This window comes from Lolium perenne, chromosome 1, assembly GCF_019359855.2.
Source record: "Lolium perenne isolate Kyuss_39 chromosome 1, Kyuss_2.0, whole genome shotgun sequence".
NCBI lineage: Eukaryota > Viridiplantae > Streptophyta > Magnoliopsida > Poales > Poaceae > Lolium > Lolium perenne.
The window spans coordinates 198,686,777-198,710,151 of NC_067244.2; the positions used below are offsets into that span (position 1 = coordinate 198,686,777).

Below are 23,375 nucleotides of genomic sequence, written 5' to 3' on the forward strand. Positions count from 1 at the left end.
TTCGCCGCTTCAAGCTTGTGGTAGCAGCATCATCGTTGCCGTCCTCACCCTCGCCTCCATGGCCGGCCGAGAGGAGCAGCTTTGATGTGCTACCTCCACCGCAGAAGCAGTAGAGATACACCCTCCAAGGAGCAGAGAAGATGATGACGACGTAGCTGAGCTCCTCCTCGCCTCCACGGCCGGCCAGGAGCTTGCTGACGTCGATGATCCTCAGCAGGCGCACCTTCCCCCCCCCCCCCCCCCCCCCCCGCCGAGGCCGGCCAAGAAAAGGTTCCGCTCGCCGCATCCTCGCTGCTGCAGGAAGAAGACCGTCTTACCTTTATTGAAAGAAGCACCGCTCAGCTGCTTCCCTTTCCCCTCCGACCACCGGAGAAGGAGAAGAAACCAGAAGAACCCTAAAGATGGTGAGATCCAGGCGGCCAGATTTCGCCAATCGCTTCCACTACCAGGCAAACAGCCCACTACCGGCAAACTGCCGCAACCCCTAAGGAACCTAGCTACTCCGGCGCCATCTCCCCTCCATCTCCGGCCGGCTACTCCGGTGGAGAGGAGAAGGGAGAGGCCCGGCAAGAGGAAAGAAAGGTTCAGGAACTATTATTTTCCTCGCCTAAAATGAGGCACTAATTTATACCAGTAGCAAGCATTAAACACCGAAGATGCAAAAGACAAAATTCAGGCTAGATAATTAGAATACATACGGTATTTCTAAACACAGATCAACCAGTCATTGCCAAGGCATGCCACCCACTGGCTTGACAACGAATGGTTGATTTGCAGTATCGTAGATATATCGTACTAAAAGTGTCAATGTATTCTAATTGTCTAGGCTAGATTTGACTTTTGCATCCTCGATGTTTAATGCTTGCTACTGGTACAAATTGGTGCCTCAAATTTGGGCGAGGAAAATGATAATTGCAAGCAGAACATGGCCTGGCATGGTCATCTTGGTGTGAGCCTGTGACCTTGTGGAATCATTCAGATTCACGCTACAGGACGCGCGAGACGCCAACGGATGCCTTGCAAGGCATTGGCGTAGCATACGCCGAGGGCAGCCCTCGGCGTAGCCCCTCGGGCTAGATGGGCCTCGGTGTAGGTCTTTTTGCCCTCGGTGTAGCCTGGCCGTCGGCGTAGCAGTTGCTAAAAATATTTTTCCAAAATTTATCGAGCAATGGAAAGTGTATCTTTAGTTCAAATCCGGTCAGTTTTCAATGGATTCAGCGGGACACCGCAGAAAGCCGCGGCGATTTTCAGATGGTTAGCGCGCGCATATGGCATGTGATAGGTGGTGCGTAGGCGATCTCCTACCACTGCGCGGAGGTCTCGCGCTATCACCTAACTTGTTCCTTGTAGCTGCTTCACCCATTTCCTACTCATTTCCATCAAAGTTTTGGACATATAAATTATTCTGACAAACTTTATTACTCAGATATGCATTTTTCTGACATCGTTTGAATTAGTTATGACTTTTACAATTTTGTAAATTTTTTAAAAAAGAGCTACACCGAGGGTGGCCGTCAGCGTAGAGCCAAGAAAAAATGCGAGGAGGCTATGTCGAGGGCTGCCGTCGGCATAGCCCTGCCTTACGCCGAGGACGTTTATATGCCGAGGGTGGTCGTCGGTGTAGCATGGGCTACACCGAGAGCGCCGCTACGCCGACGGCTCACGCCGCGGGCTGGCTTGGCCGGAGTCTACGCCGACGGCCCCAATGTTTAGCCGTTGGCGTAGAGGATGGCCGTCGGTATCTTCAGTCATTCCTGTAGTGTCAGCCAGTGCTGGGAGAGATACTTTACGGTTGAAACATGTGGTGGTGCGCCGTAGTTTCTTCATGTGGACACATTGCCGTGCTCTGCCGAACGAATTAACTGACTTGGCATTCCAAAATTTTCAAAAACTGGGGAACCTGCAACATAGTGGAAAGCCTCAATCAAACCTAATAATATTAAGCACATGTTTTCTTGTTTTTTACACACACTTAGCTCATTGAATTTGAAATTATTTAAGAGAAGAGATGCATTTTTCATTTCACTTCATAATTTATCTTAAAAATCTTATGTTCACTTATTTGTGAACGGATGGAATAGTTAGGTACTTAGGTTTAGGCCGAACCATCCCCTCACGCAAAACTGGCAGGCTTTTTCCAAAACTCGTACGCGCTCGCCACACCGCGCGCCTGCCCCCTGTCAAATCGTCGCTCGGCCTCGCTGCTCGCGCCCACAGCGAACCGCCGCCCTCTCGTCTCCTCGCCGCCCCCTCCCTAGTCCCTATACTCATTAACGCCTACTCGTCGCAGCTTCCCAACGAGATCGTCGTCGTAGCTGAGACCAAGGCCGGCAGGATGAGCTCTGGCGGCGAGAGGCTGTCCCCGCCCCCGGGCTTCGGCGCCGCCGCGGCCGGCAGGCGACCGCTCCGGTCAGATTTCGGAGGTTCGCTCTCCTCGTCCCCCCTCCACTTTCTTGCTTCCGGCGTGCCGGCCGGCGGTCGCGTTTATCGCACCAGTTGCAGCGGCAGAGAACATGATCTGATGATCGGGCCAGTCGTATTTCTTGCTCATCTCATACTTTTAGATGCGCCGCCGCACTAGCACCAAGTCTGCGTTCCGGTACACTCAACCTCTAGTCTCTCTCGCTGGCGTGATAATGGATATCGCCATTGCCTTGTGCGCTCGTTCGAACCAGGTTCTTTTCAACATCTTCGTTTTGCCAAATTTGTTACTGTACCATTATGGAATACAAGACAAAGATTCAAATCTTAAGATAAGCATTGCCTTTCTACTGCGCGCCCTGGATCCATTTTGGTGGCCCAAAGTCGCCTGTCGCCCCTGTGATAGCATGGCCGCCATCCATAACCTAGCTGTTGGGGTCTGATCTCTGATGCTTACAATTATGATCTTGAGCAGCCAGCGATAGCTGGAGTTATGCAATGCACTGTCCACTTCTTGCAACCCCCATCATACCTGTCTTTCTTAATTCTCCGACCGATTCCTAGGCAGGTAGTAAATATTTGTTGTGAATGGTAAAGCATGATTGCTCCTGGTCTACCCGTAACATAACATCCAGGCTGCGTTGTAATGGAGTGTATGTAACATAAGTGGAATGTTATAGCAAGGCATGTGAGAATTACATTATTAGCCCGTGTTCGAATTGTCTGCCACGTTGGACATACCAAATATTTCCCAGCTGTCATGTGGCCAAATGTTTTGTCGAATCAGACGTCCGAATCCAAGTCTGATTCGGACACCCGTGTCCGAGTAATACCATCCTCATGTCTGCCACCTGTAAAAACACAAAGGCCCGTCTAGTAGTGACATCCTCTCTCTGTTCCGAAATATAAGATGTTTCGGTCAGTCAGTTTGGCTTCCCAAAACATCTTATATTTAGGAACAGATTTGTTCTGTTTGTTCAGTGAACTATTGTTTAAAAACATATTATGTCATTGTTCAATTCATCTATACAGTTGCTTGAAATTATGATGAAACAAGCCTTGTTCAGTACTTGCTTTCCCCTTCATCATTGTCACCACTTTGATGCTTGTAGGTACCATGTCTGCCACTGGTACCACCACGATGGTCAACATAAAGACAGAAACTGGCGCTGGAAGTCTTGAGGTTCTACAAAAAAGTCAAATGAAAAACGAGGCAATGGCGAGTCAAAGCAGCCCACACAGTCAATCAAGTCTTGCTGGGGTACTTTGTCCATTCTTTTCTTTTCTGAAACAAATATGCTCTTTTTTCGACATACTTCTTTGCCCACACCTTGGCAGATTTGAGAATTACTTCTGCATGGAAAACTATAACATAATTTTCACGCTAAAGGCTCGTACGCTCTTATGGTGAAACACATATATAAGTGTTGATGAACTGCTAATGCGTTGCAAACATTGCTTATCCAACATTCTGAGCAAATACTGTTTTGTTATAGAATAAAAATGCGTCACCCGCTAATGGTCCATATAAGAGAGTTCATGCTGATGCAACCGAAGTTGCATCACCAGATGTTAATGCAAGTACCACTGAACAAAACCTGCGTCCCTGTAAAAAAAGCAAGGTTTTGGGGAAACATGGCACGTTGGACGACAATGAAGATGCTACTGAATTGAAGAGACCGCCAACACCAATCAATGTATTTGAAGATGAATGTGTTTTCTGCCATTCATTTAGAACTAGTGAGAAGGTAATATGTTGCATGTCGTTTGCATATATCAAGTTAAAAAAATGATCTTTTGAAGTCTTCTTGTTTCTTACTGGCCCTAAAAAAAATTCTCTTTTCTTGTGTCAGTTTCATGGTCCAATGGTCATGTATCGAAAGGGAAGGATTGTGTCCAGCAACGAGGGCAACCCAAACAATGTCATCTATGTCCATCAAAAATGCATGGACTGGTAAGTTTTTTAGGCATACCACTTAACTATTCATATTTAATTTATTTAGAATTGTCACACAGTGTTCATCTATCCTTTTCATTATTTGGCATGATATTATTCGTAGAGTAGGCTCTATGTTTGATATAATATTTTGCCTCTCCTACTAATATTGTGAAGGGCCCCGCAAGTGTATCACGATGGCGATATTATTGTTAATATGGAGAAGGAAATTATTCGTGCTTCAAATAAAAATTGCAGCAGATGCAAGCTACCGGGAGCAGCCCTTGTTTGTCATCACGACAAATGTAGAGTAAATTATCATGCCACGTGTGCACTGATGATACTCGAATGCGATTGGCGGGATGCCGTAAGTTTTTGGTAGACATTGTCATTCTTCCATTTATGAACACTTCAATGTTCTAACATGCCTTGTTTTGATGTTGAAGGAGAACTGGCATGTTTTTTGTCCCAAACATTCATCCAATCCATTACCATGTGATAAGAAGAGCTCACAAATAGTGGAAAGTGACATTATTTCACCCATTCTTCAAAAGTACGTGATTCTTTTTCAATCTTCATTTACTTGATTAATCCTTCATTTATAAGTCAGTGTTATATATTTAGTCATTCCAGCCAATGTCTAGCTATTTTTTTCATTGATTTCCATATGGAATATAAACAAATAACTTCACTTTACAGTAAATTCTTCTTTGATTGTGTATGCTATCTTTCTTCACTCGTATTGGACATTGTCATGTTTTGTTTGATTAATAATCTTTCATCTTGTAATTGATTTTTTATTGCAGCCAATGTTTAGATAAACAAGGAATGAATGTCGTACATAGCAGGGAAGATCAGCAAGTAGATCAACCAAACACTTCGATTCTTTCTTTGCCTCAGGGGTATGCCATCATTTTTACCTTTCTTGGGAGATGGTGCGGAGGCTTCTAGACAGATATTAAATCATTATTCATTGATAATTTGGATTATATTTCGTCATTACAGTCAATGGTTGGACAGAGAAAGATTTTCTGCCTATTACCGTTATCCTTAATTTTCTTCTATAATTTGCATTGTATTTCATCATTACAGACAATGTTCAGACAAAGGACTTTGTGCCGATTACCGGAGAGAAGAAAAACAAACAACCCAGTGTAGAACCCCTGTGAACCAATGGGTCTTGCTCGGTTCAGTATTAAGTGCATCAGAGAAGGTAGCATAGACTATACTAGTAAGCAATACCCTTTTTTTGGAGCATTTGGATATATCCGAACAATACTAGCAAAAATGTTTATGGACAGATACTTTGGCAATTCTACTGTAGGGTCAAATTTAAATTATATTTGATTTGCTAATTTTTGTAATAATTTCTGTTCCATACCAAGTAGTGAACAAATTGCTTATGTTTGTTGCAGGATTCCCTCAAGGAATTTGCTTCCTTGACCAGTTCAAACTTGGCTGAGAAATGGGACAAAAATGTGACTCACGTTATTGTCGGCAGAGGCGCTAGTAACTCATGTGGCGAATCATATCAAGTCTTGATGGCAATCTTGTCTGGGAAATGGGTTCTCAGAGCTGGATGTTAGTATTAAGCCATCTTACATATCCCTTATTTGTGTTGTTGATAATTACTTTACTATCCCCATGCCCATGTCACATACTGCTTAACGTAACAAGCTGCTGGTCTATTCACACTTATCCTAGCTCGGTAAAGAATATTATTTATCCCTGCATTGAAGTAGTTTGTATCATGTTCATGTCATAGGGATTGTGGATTGCTTGGCGGAGCCGATTCCAGGTCCAAAAAATTGCTGGGCAGAGCCGATTATAGTTCCGGAAATTTCTTACGAGGTGGAATTTTACTATGCTTCACACATATCGATTGATGGACCAAAGAAAGGACGAGCTGGAGCAGCTAAAGGGGTATGTATGGATGTCTATTTCTGGCAATAGTATTTATACGACTTCAATATAGAGATGAATATGTTTGTGAAAACAGATTGCAGTTTCCCATATGCATAAGTTCTGGATTGCAATTTTTTTTTGTCCAAATGTATTGAAGTGTTCATAGAGAGGCTGTTTAATGTCAAAGGCTTAAAAGTGCATCTCTGGAGGAAATTAGGTGTTTATGCTCAGTATATTCCATCAAATTTATTCTGTTAACTGGGCGCTAAACAGATTTACATATTTTGGTTGCATCTACATCGAAAACAATTATCTTTTGAAGTGTCATCCGAGATGCTGTGTTTTGGAGTGGCATAGATCATAATGTGGTTATTTTATGGCCCACTTCAATTATCTTTAATTAAAAAATGAATATTATGAATAGACTTCAATTATCTAATAAATGTAATATTGTGAATGCATCTCTACATCCATATGTTTTCTCATTTCTATTACTCATCTGCATGATGAGAAAATGATGCTTGCAGGCACCGAAACTGTTCTCAGGACTGCATTTCTGCCTCAGCGCGTACATGAACCCAGAAATTAGAGAAAACATAAAAAGTCTCATAGCAGCCGCTGAAGGACAGGTCCTGGAGGCAATGAGCCCGCATTCATTACAGGAGAATCTGGAAAAAGATCCCGCAAAGGTATACTTCATCTACGTTGGTGGCCCTGCTTCGACTACATGTGTTGGCAATAAGAAAGAGGCAAATGAGTACATGGCCTCCGGAGCGCAGGCTATCTGCCACCTTTGGCTGTTTGACGCTATCGCGGCTTATGATGTTCGGATGCTGGATCGCAGTGATGGCTTCACCCCGGATGTGTATGCGAATACTGCTTGTTAGGTATAGCTTTCGGCTTGATGTTAGGAGGGTCTTTTTGTGTTTGCCCCACTTCCGTCGTGGGGGAGGCTATGGTTACAGTTTAGAACTTATTAGCATCAGAGGAGAGGGTGCTAGCCAAATAGTCAACTTTTGTGGAAGTGATCGATGGCTTGGGTGTAATGTTGTTGTAGTTTTTGTGATGGATAGCAGCCCAAACATTTGGTGCTGAACGCTCTTAGAGATCGAGAGGCGCCTGTGGCGCCACTGCTTTTGTTTTCTGGCAGTGACTGTGACCTCTGTTCGGCCACAACATATATTTTGGCAACGTAATAAGTTCACAAACGAATGGGAAATGTGCTAGTAGTATGCTTCATCTTTTACTCAAGGCCTGTTTGCCTTCCTTTTGCTCACTGAGGGCTCGTTTGGGGTGCGCCTGGACGTTTGACCTCCCTCAGTCACGCATTAATTCTCTTTTCGGTCTGGCGTGAGCTAATACGGTGTTCGGCCCAGTGTAGAACCCCTGTGAACCAATGGGTCTTGCTCGGTTCAGTATTAAGTGCATCAGAGAAGGTAGCATAGACTATACTAGTAAACAATACCCTTTTTTTTGGAGCATTTGGATATATCCGAACAATACTAGCAAAAATGTTTATGGACAGATACTTTGGCAATTCTAATGTAGGGTCAAATTTAAATTATATTTGATTTGCTAATTTTTGTAATAATTATATTTGTAGCATTTGGATTTATTTGATTTGCTAATTTTTGTAATAATATTTTGTTATGTAGAATCATCAAGCACACATCAATCCTTTTCATTCTTAGCATGATATTAATCTTAGGGTAAACTGTAATGTTGATATAATATTTTGCCTCTCCAACTAATATTTGTGAAGGGCGCCAAAAGTGTATCTCGATGGCGATGATATTGTTAACATGGAAAAGGAAAAAAGCCGTGGTTCAATTTTGAAATGCAGCAGATGCGGATTACCGGGAGCGGTCCTTGGTTGTTATCATGACCCCTGTGCAAATACTTATCACGCCCCATGTGCACTGATGATACCAGAATGCCGTTGGGATGCTGTAAGATTTTTTAGTAGACATTGTCATTGATCTACTTATAAACATTATGATGTTTTGACATGGCTAGTCTTGTTGTTGAAGGGTAATCGCTATGTTTTGTGCCCCAAAATTCATCTGATCCATTACCATGTGATGAAAAGAGCTCACAAATAGTGGAAAGTGGCATTATTTTGCCCATTCTTCAAAAGTACGTGATTTGTTTTTCAATCTTCATTTACTTGATTAATCCTTCATTTCATAATTCAGTGTTGTATATTTAATCATTCGTGACAGCGTCCAGCTCATTTTTTTCATTGATTGCGATATGGATATAAAACAAATAAATCCACACATTACAGCAAATTCTTCTTTGACTGCGTAGGCTATCTTTCTTCACTCCTATTGGAGTTTGTCATGTTCGTTTGATTAATAATCTTCCATCCTGTAAATGACCCGTTCTTGCAGCTGGTCCTTTGTTGAGCGCCCTGGTGTCCTCTTGGTCACTGGTTTCTTCCTCGCTCTATTGGTATGTGCAAAACAGCTACTCAGCAAAGTAACAAATTCAGTGCAGTCCAATTCTAAGCTGAACCTGATTCGTTTATGTAGGTTGCGACACTCATTGCTATCTACACCAACTGGGAATTCGCCAGGATCAAGGGAATCGGCTGGGGCTGGGCTGGTGTTATCTTGCTCTTCAGCACGGCGTTCTACTCCCTGCTTGATTTTTTCAAGTTCTTTCATCCCTTTTATGCTCAGTGGAAGGGACAACATCTATCTATTATATACTAAATCTATCTATCTATCTATTATATATACTAAAAGCAAAATGAAGATGCATAACAGTGGTACCACGTTAATCCACATCATCTAAATTACTGTGACAGTTAGATCTAAAACTTACGGTTAGGATTTAATGTAATACTATTAGTCACGTAACATATGTAACATGCCAAATTAGTCAGGTAACATATTTAACGTGCCAGATTATTTGTAGTGTAACATGTCTGGCACAATTCATGTTGAGAGGATATATAACGTGCAGAGGCAGGACTCTTGTGTACTTCCCAGGAATGGTATAAGTAATAACCACTTATATATATACTATATGCTATCTACCATGGTTGGACGCTGTACCATACCTGTGTCAACGAAAAGAAAAACCTACCAGGCTTGAACGTGGTGGTGGTAAGGTGTAAAGCTGGTAGGGTACGATCAGTTTGGCAAATAAAAAAAGTTAGGTAGGACGTGCAAGAACCAAACTCTATGACTGATCGGTCATTAAAAAAACTCTAAAACTTATTGATACGTACTTAAGCCACCTCTAAAATTGACGGGCGATGGAAAAAATTCCAAGACGATATGTACGATCTGATTTATGTAGGACATGATGTTAGCCTCAGGGGAAAAAATTATGAGATGTTGTAAAGTTCGACAAATTTGTAGATACAAACATAAATATATCATGAAATACAGTGCCTCACTTAAATATTATCGTATAATACAAAACCTATTTTTTAGAAACTACGAATAATACAAAACTTAAAAACCATTTTTGTAGACGTTAAATTAACCTTGCATGTTTTGAAAATGCATATGAGACCTAAGTCATCGAACGCGCAATGATGCTAAAGACACCTTCATGTTGCCTAAGCTGTCAGAATTTACAATAATGTGAAAAAAATAGTGACCGATTAAGATGCCAAGTCGTCCATGATAGTGCAGTCATGTTTCATCAAACGACAAATATAAGGGAGCAAGCACACAAAATGAATGGTTGAAGAATAGATTTAACTTAACAGATTTAGAAAAGTTAAGTGTAATATTACATCTAAATGGTATGCTATTGTTATTGATAAGAAAATATATTACGAAAACATGACAATAGAAACTAAAACTGATAAATTTGTGATAAAAGGTGTTACAAAATTTGTTTAATAATAAATATAATGGCCAAAGTTGTATATTGCAGATTATCCATGTCTAAAACGTTATGTATTTCACAACATGAGAGGGTCACATATTTTTACAACAAATAAAGGAAACAGGATGTAGGAAAATATCATATAAATGTAGAGTAAAATTCATAATCTTTCGTCGACCTATATATTAACGAAGATAAAATTGTTTAATTTTACCTTATATTAAGAAAAAAAAATTTGTTCCATTAGAATGGTTTTAACATCTTATGATCATTGCTCAAGAAAACCGTGCGTACTTATCTATATGATGGTTAGCCTTGAATACTTACTCAATATCACATATAAAACCTACTGGCTAGCTCATGGTCTAAACTTTTCTGAGTTCTATCGATCCATTTAAGGTCATACACGAGCTTCACATATATGTTCATTAATGTATTGTTTTGGTGATACACTATAATATCTCACCCATAAACTAGAGACGATCAAAGATGTCTTCTGCGCATGTGATATACATTTCGCATTTTTTTAATAAAGAGTATATAGTAATATCGCGAAGATACCAATTACACCCAACCTCTGCAACAATGTATTGCCCTAGTGGCACTACGGATGCATACAACCAAAAAAGAAAGAAAAATTACAAAAAAAAAGAATTTAGACACATATTAAGATTTCTTATTAATTTTGACACACTAAAGAAATCTTTATAGGTGATGCTCTCGCATTTGCGAGGGCCCTGTGCTAGTTCTCCAGAACAAGGTACTACACTGATCCATATCTGCCAAGACCTTTCAGTACTTATCCTATATGTGCATACATCGTGGTTCATTTTCTCGAGCAAGTTGATGAACCTCCATGGGCGGATCCAGCCCTTAGCTAATGGGGGCGGCTGCCCCCACTCAAATTTCTACCACCTTGTAATATGTCATGCTAAATACTGATTTGCCCCCACTTAATAAAAGTATTTGCACCACTAATCACATCTTTGCCCCCACTAAAAACTAATCCTGGGTCCGCCCATGTGAACCTCTGTACCTTTTTGTGCAGACTGCATTCACCAACAAGGAGAAATACGATAGAGGTGGAGAGGGAGGCACAGTGGGCTACCGCACAGAGAAGAGTCGACCTCCCACAATCTGTTCAATGACAAGAGCAGCTACCGTGAGAACCGCTGAGCAAGCCAAGACAAGAGTAGCTGTTTTGCACATATCAATTCTAAGCTGAGATTGCAAGGTATGCTGCTAAAATGCCAATACTTTGGAAAGTGATTAGTAGTACTTTTTCCTGATCACTATCTGCAGGCTGAGAGAATTGAACATGCTTTCGAGTCGGTCATGAAGCTGAAAGGGCTTGACATTGACACCATCAACCAGAATTCGAGTGGGCCGGCATTCGACAAAAAAAGCATGGCATCCATATTGGAGCGCGATTGAAATGTTGCTCCGCTCCGGTGAATGAACGAAAGAAACCTGGCCGATCTGACCAGGCCTAGTTGTGAGGTGTTAGTACCAAATATATATGGTTCCGGTTTCTGTCTTGTAGAGAGGTTTTAGGTTCCTAGTGGAGTGCCGTGTGTGGAACTGTAACTGTTTTCGCGTTTTACCTTTTTCCACTAACTAGTCAGTGATCTTGCGTCATCGCTGCAATTTTTTTTTGTCATGCTTCCTCTCCCTCGGATTGTATACAAAGTTACAAACGCCCGTGAACCGTTCCTGACTATATAATATACTTTTGACCGTCGCTTCTTTTTCATGTAATGGGGTTCCACTGTGTATTGCTTCCTCACTGGCCTTAGTTTGTCATGCGACATGTGTTAATTTTTTTCCGTAAATCCTAAAATTTGACATATTCACAGTAGCTGAAACTTTTCATCCTCTATATGCATAAAAATTGTCTAAAATTCCTGACATGTTTAAGTTGTCAAAAAAAATCAGTTTTGCCTCTTTAGGTTAGAACCATTCTTTTAAGAATCAGAATGATTTTGTCTTAAAAATTTGTTAGAATGAGTAGGACATTATCTTTTTCCTGGTTCATAAATAAATAATTTTATGGTTTGTCAAAGGAGAACACGTCCCTTGGTTGGAAGGTTCAGTAGAAGAATGAAGGTCCGTTGAATACATACAAGACCCGTTTGGTAGCATGCACCTATTTCGTGCACCACTGACGCAGTGGGAAGAAGGCCCTGCGCCGTCCCAGACGGACCATGGACCAGAAAAGCTACGTTGTTTGGTGGTCTGCGTAGAGGCTTTTTTTTTTCCCGTGGAGATTTGGGCTATGCCCATTTGGTATGTCGGTTTTCACGCATAATAGCAGTCCAGAACGGCGTCCATGTTGTTTGGTTGCAACCCAAAATCCGCTTCTGATTACCTCTTCCCTTCAGTGGTGAGGCTACCAGCAATCAACAACACAAGCAAGAACACAATCATAGTTCAGGTAAACTTAGCACTTATCATAGTGATGAGGACATCGCTACCACACTACTACCTCCGTCATTACAAGATGAAAACGATGCTGCTGTGAAGCTCAAGTCCAATGAAGTCAGGATTGGACCAATGACACGAGCTCGTGCGAAGCTACTTAAACAACAGGTGAATTTGTTCCTAAGTGATACTTTGATCGATGAGAACTTTATACTGCCTAAGTCCTATTACTTATGTATGATCAGGTATGAGGAGCGAGCAAGCATCACACAAGGAGGAGAGGAGCAGCTGGACAAGAAGCTGGACGTGAAGCTGGACATGGAGCTGGACATGAAGACATCCCATGGGCGCGCGAGGGAGGATCGGGAGGCATGCGCGAGAGGAGGTGATGCAGTTCAGGCCGACGCCAGGCCCGGTCAGACCGGCCGTGACGCCGGGCCACCCGGTCCCAGCCTCGGTCAACCGGCTTCAACGCCGGATCAACCCGGTCCAAACCGGGTGCCACGCCTGTGCCAGCCGGGCCATATCCAGTAAGCCTGGACGCCCGCCCGGTTGCCATCCGGTCCCTGGCCCGGTCCAAATCGGACCGGCCGGTCCCTGGGCCGGTCGACCGTCCCCCGAGCTGGCCGAGTCCGAGTCTGTCTCGACCAGATCTATTCTGGGTCATTTATTTTTGTACTTTTTCGACCTGAGGTCGTCCTAAACTCCTATATAACTGCCCAGGACGCCTCCATAGCAGTTTTAGACCACGTTTAAGATAAACCCTAGTTCATAGTTGATTGCTTTGCAACTCTATTGAATCCCTACACCATATTGTCTTGATTTGGTGTAATTCTGAAAGTCTTGTGTGATCTGCTGTTCCATTGGGAATTAGAAAGTTGCAACTTACCGCTTCGTGGTCGGCGGCTACGTGCGCAAGTGTGTGGAGTTGCGAATATCTTACAGGGTTGAGAGTTGTTGCATTGGCGACAGGGGCCAATCGAGAGATCTCGTTGCGTCATACAAGTTATCATCCACTCTTCATCAAGTTATCTCCGCTGTGTTCATCCCGTGATCATCATCACCACCGTTGCTTACTGAGAAGATCGGGCCACCCCTTATCACATAGACGACACAAGTTCACGACACACCATTGTTTAGACACGGTCATAGTTCAGGACACAGTAGACACGATCATCGTTCAGCACACGACACGAGCAACAACTAGGCACAACATTGTAGCAGCGACACACAACCAGGTAAGCTTCAGACATGATTTCCGAAGACGACGCACCTGGTAGCATCGCCATGGTACAGGCACCCTCTCATCACCTCAGTGTAGATGTAGTTGAAGATGACCATATTGTATTCGAAGGAGGACACCTTCTTGAAGATGAGGAACTAGCCTAGCTTGAGTTGATGGGCGACGGCGAAGCCCGCCCACCCCTGGTTGATGTATGCATCATCGTCTTCTCTCATCGTAGTCATTCTCCATTTGCATCTAGTGTTGCTGCGGACGATGATGTTTGAAGGGATTTCTCCGAACCACTTGATGAAATCTTTAATTAGGGATCAGGAGCCGGCCGAAGGTGGGCCTGAAGACGATGCGCAGAAACTGGTCCGGCCCTACCTCGTCCTGGAAGTGGCCGACGTTAGCTGCCCTTCGCTTCTTCGATGGTCCCTCGTCGGGGGTCTCAGTAGGTGACCTAAGCTTGAACTTCTCAGTCTGCCACAACAACACATGTCATTAGAGGTGTGCCTGCTCACAAGTATAGATGAAAACAGACATTCAAAACATTAGTAATGTCTCATGCATTGGCTCACACGGCAGCTCAAGGGACTGCCCTCAAACTAAGTCTAGTGTGCAAGTAATGTCACACACACGACTAAGTTTGAGGGCAACACTTGCCTTCCGTTGTGCCTTTGTTCAATCACAGGCCAATGCAGAAGTGAAGAAACACACAAGGCCTCATACATTGTCTCACAGGACAGGCATAGGGAGTGACCACAAACTAAGTGTAGTGTGCAACGACTGTGGCACACATGACTAAGTTTGAGGCCACCACCTAGCTTTCCATTGTGCCTTCGTTGAATCATTGGCCAATGCAAAAGAGGCCTCATAGATTTGATCACATGGCAGGCAGAGGGACTGTCCCCAAACTAAGTCTAGTGTGCATGGAAACTGGCACACACGTACGACTAAGTTTGAAGGCAGCACCTTGCCTTCCATTGTGCCATTGTTCAATCATTAGCCAATGCACTAGACAAACAAAAAGAGACCTCATATATAGGATCACACGGCAGGCAAAGGGACTATCCGCAAACTAAGTTTAGTGTGCAAGTAATATGGCACACATGACTAAGTTTGAGGGCAATACCCTGCCTTATGTTGTGCCATTGTTGAATCATTGGCGAATGCAGATCTAAAGAAGTACAAACATGCAAAGCAAGATAGCATAGGCCTCATACTATGAGGACATATGGAAGAGATGTTTGATCAGAACCAATAGCATGGTCATCTTCAGTCATGCCATATGTTCTGATCAATCATCTCCTCATACTACGATCCCCGGTTATAATCATCAGCCTAGTTCAATCAGAAACAACATAAGTAGCCGTTCAAATTGGGTACATTTCGAGTGGTACTTAGGGTACATTACAAAGTCTACTTAGGGTACATTAGAAATTCTCCATAGCTCAACCATCCGCAGGATCTCCTACAGTATATCTAGAACACATTCATCACTCATCACAAATAGCCCCGATACTCTTGAGTTTATCCTTGATTACAAAGTCTACTTAGGGTATATGTCGTACTCTAGCTTTCTCTTCTCAGCCTCCAAAGTCTTTCTTTCTGCCTTCCATTTGTGTTTCTTATCCCTCATCACTTGTGCTTGTGTTCTCTGCGGATTCTTGAGTGGAGCAATTTCGTTCTTCAAGTTCTCTCACTCCTCTTGCATCTGAACAAACTAGCGTGACTCAGCTTAATCTTTTGCACAACAATCACAACATGCTAAATCCCAGCACAAAAAACCCTTCCCCTCTTTGCATGCACAATAAAATCTGACAATTTCACCAATCCACAGTCCGATCTACGAAAGATCTACCGCGATTGGAGATTAGAGTAACAAATGTAAGCAAATAAAGACCGTGAATACCAAGAAATCGACAAGAAAAGCAAGAAATGGTGACGAACACCTTGGAAACATCTATTCGAACCCTATCCTAATGGAAACCCTAGCAGATCTAATCTGCATGTCGTCGCAAATACCCGAGTATGGCCTGTTCTGGCACAACGAGTAAGAAAGTGAGAAGAAGAGGTCATTACCGCCATTGTTCTGGTCGAGGACGAGGTCAGGTTCGCGGCCGAACTCGAGATGCCGATGAAGACTGCGGAGTAGGTTGCGGCTCATGTCGTGGTGCTTCTCACCGTCGTCATCTCCTCCTCCGGTACCGGTGCTCCTCCTTGCGGCGGTGAGGTGGATTGGTCGGTGGGAGAGGAACCGCCTGGTGATGCGACAATTGGGAGGGGGTGAGAGTGATGTCGCGAGTGAGATGAAGGAGAGGGGAGCGGTGAGGCTAATTAAGACGTGATACGTCCAAAACGTATCTACTTTCCCGAACACTTTTGCTATTGTTTTGCCTCTAATTTGTGTGTTTTGGATACAACTAACACGGACTAACGGTGTTTTCAGCAGAATTGCCCTGTGTCTCGTTTTTGTGCAGAAATTCAACTTTCGGGAAAATCCTCGAAATTTATACCAAAGGGCCTATTTTAACAGTAGAATCACAGAGCCAGAAGGGCAGGCCTGGGGGAGGCCCAGGGCCCCCAGACGCTAGGCCGACGCGGCCTGGAGGGGGGCGCGCCGCCCTAGCGTGTGGCCCCCTCGGCTGCCCTCTGACGCCCTCCTCTGGACTACTTAAAGGTTTCGATCTAAAAACGCAAGGGGGGAAGTCGAAGTCGCCAAAAACCTCCCAGTACGCCGCCACCGTCGCGAAACTCCATCTCGGGACCAGAAACACCGTTCTGGCACTCCGCCGGGACGGGGAATTGGAGGAGATCATCGCCATCATCACCACCGACGCCTCTCCATCGACCAACAATGTTTCCCCCATCCATGTGTGAGTAATTCCCCCGCTGTAGGCTGAAGGGGATGGTAGGGATTGGATGAGATTGGTCATGTAATAGCATAAGATTGTTAGGGCATAGTGCCTAGTGTCCGTAATTGGTACTTTGATGATATTGTTGCAACTTGTTATGCTTAATGCTTGTCACTAGGGCCCGAGTGCCATGATCTCAGATCTGAACATGTTATTGTTTCATCATGATATGCATTGTTTTATGATCTTACCTTCAAGTTGTATACACATGTCGCTGTCCGGAACCCGAGGCCCCGAAGTGACAGAAATCGGGACAACCGGAGGGGATGGCAGTGATGTGAGGATCACATGTGTTCATGGAGTGTTAATGCTTTGCTCCGGTACTCTATTAAAAGGAGTACCTTAATATCCAGTAGATTCCCTAGAGGCCCGGCTGCCACCGGCTGGTAGGACAAAAGATGTTGTGCAAGTTTCTCATTGCGAGCACGTACGACTATATACGAAACACATGCCTATGGATTGCTTTGTACTTGGACACCGTTTTATTATTATCTGCAAATGCCCTGCTTAGATTGTTACATGAGTTTCTCTCATCCATGCAACGCCCGTCATCCATCCCTGTGCCTACAGTATTTTAATCCTGTTGTTTACTAAAATCACTACCGTTGTCTCTGTTACTCGATGTTATTTCACCATCACTATCGCTATAAACTGTTACTACTGATAAACTCTTGCGAGCAAGTCTGTTTCCAGGTGCAGCTGAATTGACAACTCCGCTGTTAAGGCTTTCAAGTATTCTTTGTCTCCCCTTGTGTCGAATCAATAAATTGGGTTTTACTTGCCGCGAAGACTGTTGCGATCCCCTATACTTGTGGGTCATCAAGACTATTTTCTGGCGCCGTTGCCGGGGAGCATAGCTTTATTTGGAAGTTCACTTGGATTGATATTGTTCGCTGCAAATTCTCCATCATGGGTAAATCTCGCGATCCTAAAGTCGCCATATTACCATCCACTACAAGAAAAGGTACAACTCTGAGTACCTCTGCTGCTCTTGATTCACCATCTGTGATGAGTCAACTTGTTTCACCGCCGCAAGCTTCACTTGCTGGTACTTCTGCTGAATCTGAAAACTCTCATAATATTGATAATGTTTCCGCTGTGCTTGATGATAATGGTTCATTGGGATCTTTTCTAGATGCTACAATTGCTAGGTCTAGACAAATTGAAAATACTGAAACTCCTAATGCTGCTACACCTGTTAATTCACCTGAGTCTGTTGATTATTCTAGTGATGATCCTGATGAAGATTATGTGGAACTTGATGATGATTTTATTAATAGATGCAATGCTACTGCTGATGCAAGAAAAATTAAAAAGTTTCTCGCACAACATACTGTTAGATATAAGCTATCTTCTGATCCTAAATTTGCCACATCTCCTATAAACATTAATGATAAAGATTACGATTTTTCTCTTGATCTATCTCATATAGCTATTGTAGAGAAAACCCCCTTTTGTGGTACTGAAAAAGAAAGTGTTGTAGAACACATGAATGAACTTTCTTCTATGAGTAGCTTGTTTTCTGATGATGTCAAGATGCGTACTTATTTTGTTGCTAAAATTTTTCCTTTCTCATTAAAGGATGATGCTAAAACTTGGTATAATAATTTGCCTCCTGGCTCTATTAAAAGTCCAGGTGATTTGCTTAATGTTTTCTTTCGGAAATACTTTACTGCTAGTGCTCAACATGCTGCTTTGCAGAAAATTTATAGCTTTGACCAGGAAGATGGAGAGAAATTGCCTGAAGCATGGGCAAGATTTTGCTCTCTTATCAGAGCTCGACCTGGACATGATTTAGAAAAGCATGATTTACTTGATATATTTTATAGTGGACTAACCGTTGAGTCTAGAGCATATTTGGATAGTTGTGCTGGTTGTGTTTTCAGGAAAAGAACTCCAGATGAAGCTAAAGAATTATTGGCTAAAATAGGCCGGAATCATGATGATTGGACTACACCTGAACCAACTCCGACACCAATATTGAAGAAGAGGGGTTTGATTAAATTAAATGATGAAGATATGAGGGAAGCCAAGAAGTCTCTTAAGGAGAAAGGTATTAAATCCGAAGATGTGAAGAATCTACCTCCCATAGAAGATTTATGTGAGATAATTCCCCCTTCATCCATGATTGAGGTAAACTCTCTTCAACGCTTTACTAGAGAAGATATTCCGTATTCGAAACCTCCTGCTCAATGCTTAGATGAGTTTGATAATTATATTGTTAAGCAAGAAAATTTTAATATAAGAGTAGAGAATCATTTAATGGAAAATTCTCAAGCTATTAGCAATTTGCATGATATTGTGGAGAGAACCTCCAATGATGTTAAGATGCTTGTTAAACATTTTCAAATGGTGCAAACTCAAATTGACCAACACACTAAAGTGCAAAATCACTTGTTAAAAAATAATTCTAAAGAGAAACATGCTTATGAAGTAACAACTAGAGGTGGTGTTTCTACCCAGGATCCTCTATATCCTGAAGGGCAACCCAAAAGAGTTGAACAAGATTCTCAACGAATTGAACCTAGTGCTCCTTCTAAGAAAAAGAAGAAGAAACATAAAAATGTTGTAGAATCCTCTGAACCTGTTAATGATCCTAATAGTATTTCTATTTCTGATGCTGAAACCGAAAGTGGTAATGAACATGATAATGATAATGATAAGAATGATGCTTATGATAAAGAAGAGGTTGAAGATGAACCTGAAAAGCATGCTAAAAATAAAAAGTATACTAAAGAAGATTTTATTGCTAAGAAACATGGTAATGAAAGGGAACCTTGGGTCCAAAAGCAAATGTCTTTTCCTGCTAAGAAATTAAAATCAAAGGAATAAGAACATTATAATAAATTTTGCGATTGGATGAAACCTTTATTCTTGCAAATCCCTTTGACTGATGCTATTAAATTACCGCCTTATTCAAAGTATATGAAAGATATTGTCTCTAACAAAAGGAAAATTCCCAATGAGGAGATTTCCACTATGCTTGCTAATTACTCTTTCAATGGCAAAGTTCCAAAGAAGCTGGGTGATCCAGATATACCGACCATTCCTTGTTCTATTAAGAATAATTATGTTAGAACTGCTCTATGTGATTTGGGAGCGGGTGTTAGTGTTATGCCCTTTTCTCTTTACAAGAGACTTTATTTAGATAAGTTGATACCGACCGATATATCTTTGCAAATGACTGATAAATCTACTGCTATTCCTGTTGGTATATCTAAGGATGTTCCTGTTCAAGTTACTAATAACTGCTTGATATTAACTGATTTTGTTGTGTTGGAAATGCCTGAAGATGATAATATGTCTATTATTCTTGGGAGACCTTTTCTTAACACCGCAGGGCCTGTTATTGATTGCAATAAAGGAAAAGTTACTTTCAATGTTGATTACAAGGAGCATACCATTTATTTTCCCAAGAGGATTGATAAAGTATGTGGAGTTAATACTATTTCTAATGTGAGAACTATCAAAGTTGGAACTATTGATTGTCATATATATGAGCCTAAAGAAGGATATCAAAATCTCATGATTGGATCCATATCAATACAATTCAAGGTAACATGATTGATTTGAGGTTTATTTCTTCTTATGCTATGTAAAATTTATTTGGTGGCAAGACTTGATCAACCTTGTTAACAAATACTTTTTATATGCATAGAGGAGGTAAACAACATCTCTTTCTTCCTCCACTTCTTCTACTTGCTGTAGCACTTTTGTTTTGCAAAGTTCTTTAGTTGTATAGAGATTTCAAAATCTTTTCCAGTTCAGTAATAATAAACTTAATACCCAGAAATGTGCATTTTTCTAAGTTTTCAAAAATTCACAAAAATTATACCGTTGGTCTTATTTTTCGAAGACGCACCTGGGAGCACCTGGGGATGACCAGTGGGACACCCCAGGGTGGCACCCCATAGGCCGGCGCGACCTGGAAGGGGGGCGCGCCACCCTGGCGTGTGGGCCCCTCCTTGCCTCACTTATTCATCTCTTCCTCCCACTCTCTTCTCTCTCCCGAAAAAACTCGCACCAGCTTTCTCTCATTCGCGTTTCTGCTCAAGAGCTCAAGATTTCTCGATCTCTTTGCTCAGCCCAGATTTCTTTCTAAAATTTGGCACATTTGCTCTCCGGTATGTGACTCCTCCGATTATGCAAGTAGAATTTTGTTTGGTTGAGTATATCTTAAATATTTTGCTGCTGTAGGTAACATGTTTAGTGAGATTGCATGCTTGTTCTAAGTTGTAGAAACTAGTTTTGATGCATGATTAGTACTCTAGCAAGTTCCTATAGTAGTTTCCCTCAACTATATGTCACCAAATCAAATTTTATATTGTTGTTGAAAAATTTCAGAAAATGGAGTGGAATAGGCATCAACTAAACCAACAAGAATTGGAGGTGCAACAAGTCATGAGAGTTAACCGCGAAGAGGGAGTATACCCCTCTTACTACCCGTGCACAGACTTCATGAGAAATGCAGGAATCTTGGGAGATGTTCAGAATCTAATTTTTCGTGCAGGGTTGGATGATTTTGTTGACGGAGAACCATGCCAATATGCAAAATTGACTATGTCTGTTGTGCAGGATTTTAAGTTCAATTAGTCGCAATCTAACCCCATGGTTCGGTACAAAATTTATAATAAAACTGTCAACTTGCCATTCGATGATTTTTGTGCAGCAATTAGAGTGCCGCAATGGGGATCATGCGAGAAGATAACGGGATCGCCGCAAGAGCTCTTGAGCCTCTTTGAGATGATTTGTCATGGAAGAAGTTTCTCAGAGGATGGTGGTAAAATCAGTAGCATTCAACTCCCAGCTATTCGCTACTTTGCTTATTTCATTACTAAGTGCGTTCTTGCTAGAAAGAATGCAAGTAAATTATCTATCCAGGATTTAGCTTTTCTAGCTGCTGCATTGCAAGGTAATAAGACCTACAATTTGGGTGCTTTGATAGCCTATAGACTTGCTACTAACCGTGAGAAGGGCGGAATTTGCGGAGGTCTCATCGCCTCTCGTTTATTAGCTATGCATTGTGTAGAACCTCATCATCTTGATATTCAGCTTCCCATAGAGAAACTTGACATAGTATCCATGATTAAACATGAATTTGTTTCTGATTCATCTAATTTGGAAAACCTGTCTTACAAGATAACATTTTACAAGAAAACTTGGAGAACAACTAAGAAAACTGAAAAACTAGTAGGATTGCCTGCACCTGTTCTATTTAACCTTGATTCCAGGGAGGATTGGTCAGTCACGGAAGGTGCACTGAATGCATACATAGAGGGAGGAGGCCATCATGCAAGAGACAACGCGGAGGAGGCCGAGGAACACCTCGACTCGTCATCCGATGTAGCAAGTTCTTTGCATCAACATTTTGGGCATGTGGAGCCTTCACCCTTTTCTTCTGCACCGGGACCTCACTATGACTACGCCATGTACGATCCACCGGAGTGGAACAGCAACCCTCGCTAGGGTTGATCTCCACTTAGGCCAAAAGCCTAAGCTTGGGGGGAGGTATACCGGCATCACTCATTCTTTGCATATTATGGTTGCTGGATACTTGTATATACTTGTTTAGTTTCTTTAAGTGGTTTTCTAATGAGAGGGAAATGATATTTGGGGAAGTGCTGCCTGAAAACAGATTTTGGGCTGTTACCAAAAAAAATCTTAAAAACAGCCAGAACGTTATTTTGCAAAGCCAATTTTTGTGCATGCTCCCCAGGTTGTTATCTAACTTTCATTAGTTGAACACTTTTCGAGCTGGGCAGTGGAAGAATTTCTTAAAAATCGATTACTGTACTGCTGTCAAGTTTGACGAATTCCTGCTGCTTTGTGTTTATGTGACTCTTCTAGTTTTCATATTCTTGTTTTTTGCTTTGTTTCTTTCCTAAAACACAAAAAGACCAAAAATATTTCTGTTGTTTCTCTTCACCATTTGTTTATTTTGGTTTCTCGCTTTTATTTTGCTTTATTTGCTATCGTTGGTTTGCTATAAGAAAATCCAAAAAGATTTTGCTTTGTTTGCTTGTTTCCTTTTGTTCTTGTTTCCAATTCGAAAACACCAAAAATATTTGCTGTTCTTCTTTGGTTTTGTAAAGTTCATTATGAGTTCAATGGTTTTCGGTGGCTGGAGCATGGTTTTCATTCCATATTATTCAAGCTACACAAGTGAAAGGCAATAATGACGATCTACGACAATTCGACTGTGGTGAGAGGCTGGTATGAACTCTATTTGTTTTCATTTTTGTACATATACTCATCCATGTGAGCATGCTTAGTTGATTCATGTGAGGTATATGTCGTTTAAGAAAGTCTAGTAGTTCATGATCTCTCATGTTTAGCTCCAGTTTATTAATATGAGTAGCATGTCATGGATGTTTGCTTGCATTGTTTTATTCATAAATAGGTATGAGATTGTTGTATCCTCCTCTGAATAATTCATTTGAATCGACTTGGCACATGCTCACGCATGCGTATGACTGAACAAATGTCAATTAAGCCTCGATGATTTACTTTGCCTCAGAGTTCTTGTATCACTTTTATGCCTCCGTTAATTTATTTTGCCGCAAGCATGATTATGACAGTTACTGCTCTCTTGATTGTCGCTCCCCAGTCTATTGCTAGCCTTCACTTGTACTGAGCGGGAACGCTGCTCGTGCTTCCAAACACCTGAAAACCAAGTTGTTCCAAAGTGTCCACCATAAATACC

The 23,375-nt window shown here is 42.0% G+C and overlaps 2 protein-coding genes and 1 long non-coding RNA gene across 3 annotated transcripts; all 3 read left to right on the top strand.

The window, feature by feature from the left end:
* Window positions 1–3,931: 3,931 nt before the first annotated feature.
* On the top strand, window positions 3,932–4,713 carry LOC139835013 (uncharacterized). Its single transcript, XR_011750694.1, has 3 exons — window positions 3,932–4,169; window positions 4,275–4,375; window positions 4,535–4,713. It is a non-coding gene; the product is annotated as an uncharacterized lncRNA (long non-coding RNA).
* A 6-nt stretch (window positions 4,714–4,719) lies between these two features.
* Window positions 4,720–7,322, top strand: LOC139833738 (BRCA1-associated RING domain protein 1-like). Its single transcript, XM_071824085.1, has 5 exons — window positions 4,720–4,724; window positions 5,450–5,570; window positions 5,773–5,938; window positions 6,123–6,280; window positions 6,790–7,322. The coding sequence occupies exons 1-5, from the start codon at window positions 4,720–4,722 to the stop codon at window positions 7,147–7,149; spliced, it is 810 nt and encodes a 269-aa protein (XP_071680186.1). The 3' UTR covers window positions 7,150–7,322.
* Window positions 7,323–8,270: 948 nt separating this feature from the next.
* Window positions 8,271–11,545, top strand: LOC139833741 (plasma membrane ATPase-like). Its single transcript, XM_071824088.1, has 5 exons — window positions 8,271–8,293; window positions 8,656–8,716; window positions 8,797–8,921; window positions 11,160–11,250; window positions 11,414–11,545. Exons 1-5 carry the CDS (start codon window positions 8,271–8,273, stop codon window positions 11,543–11,545), a joined length of 432 nt encoding a protein of 143 aa, XP_071680189.1.
* The last annotated feature ends 11,830 nt before the right edge of the window (window positions 11,546–23,375 follow it).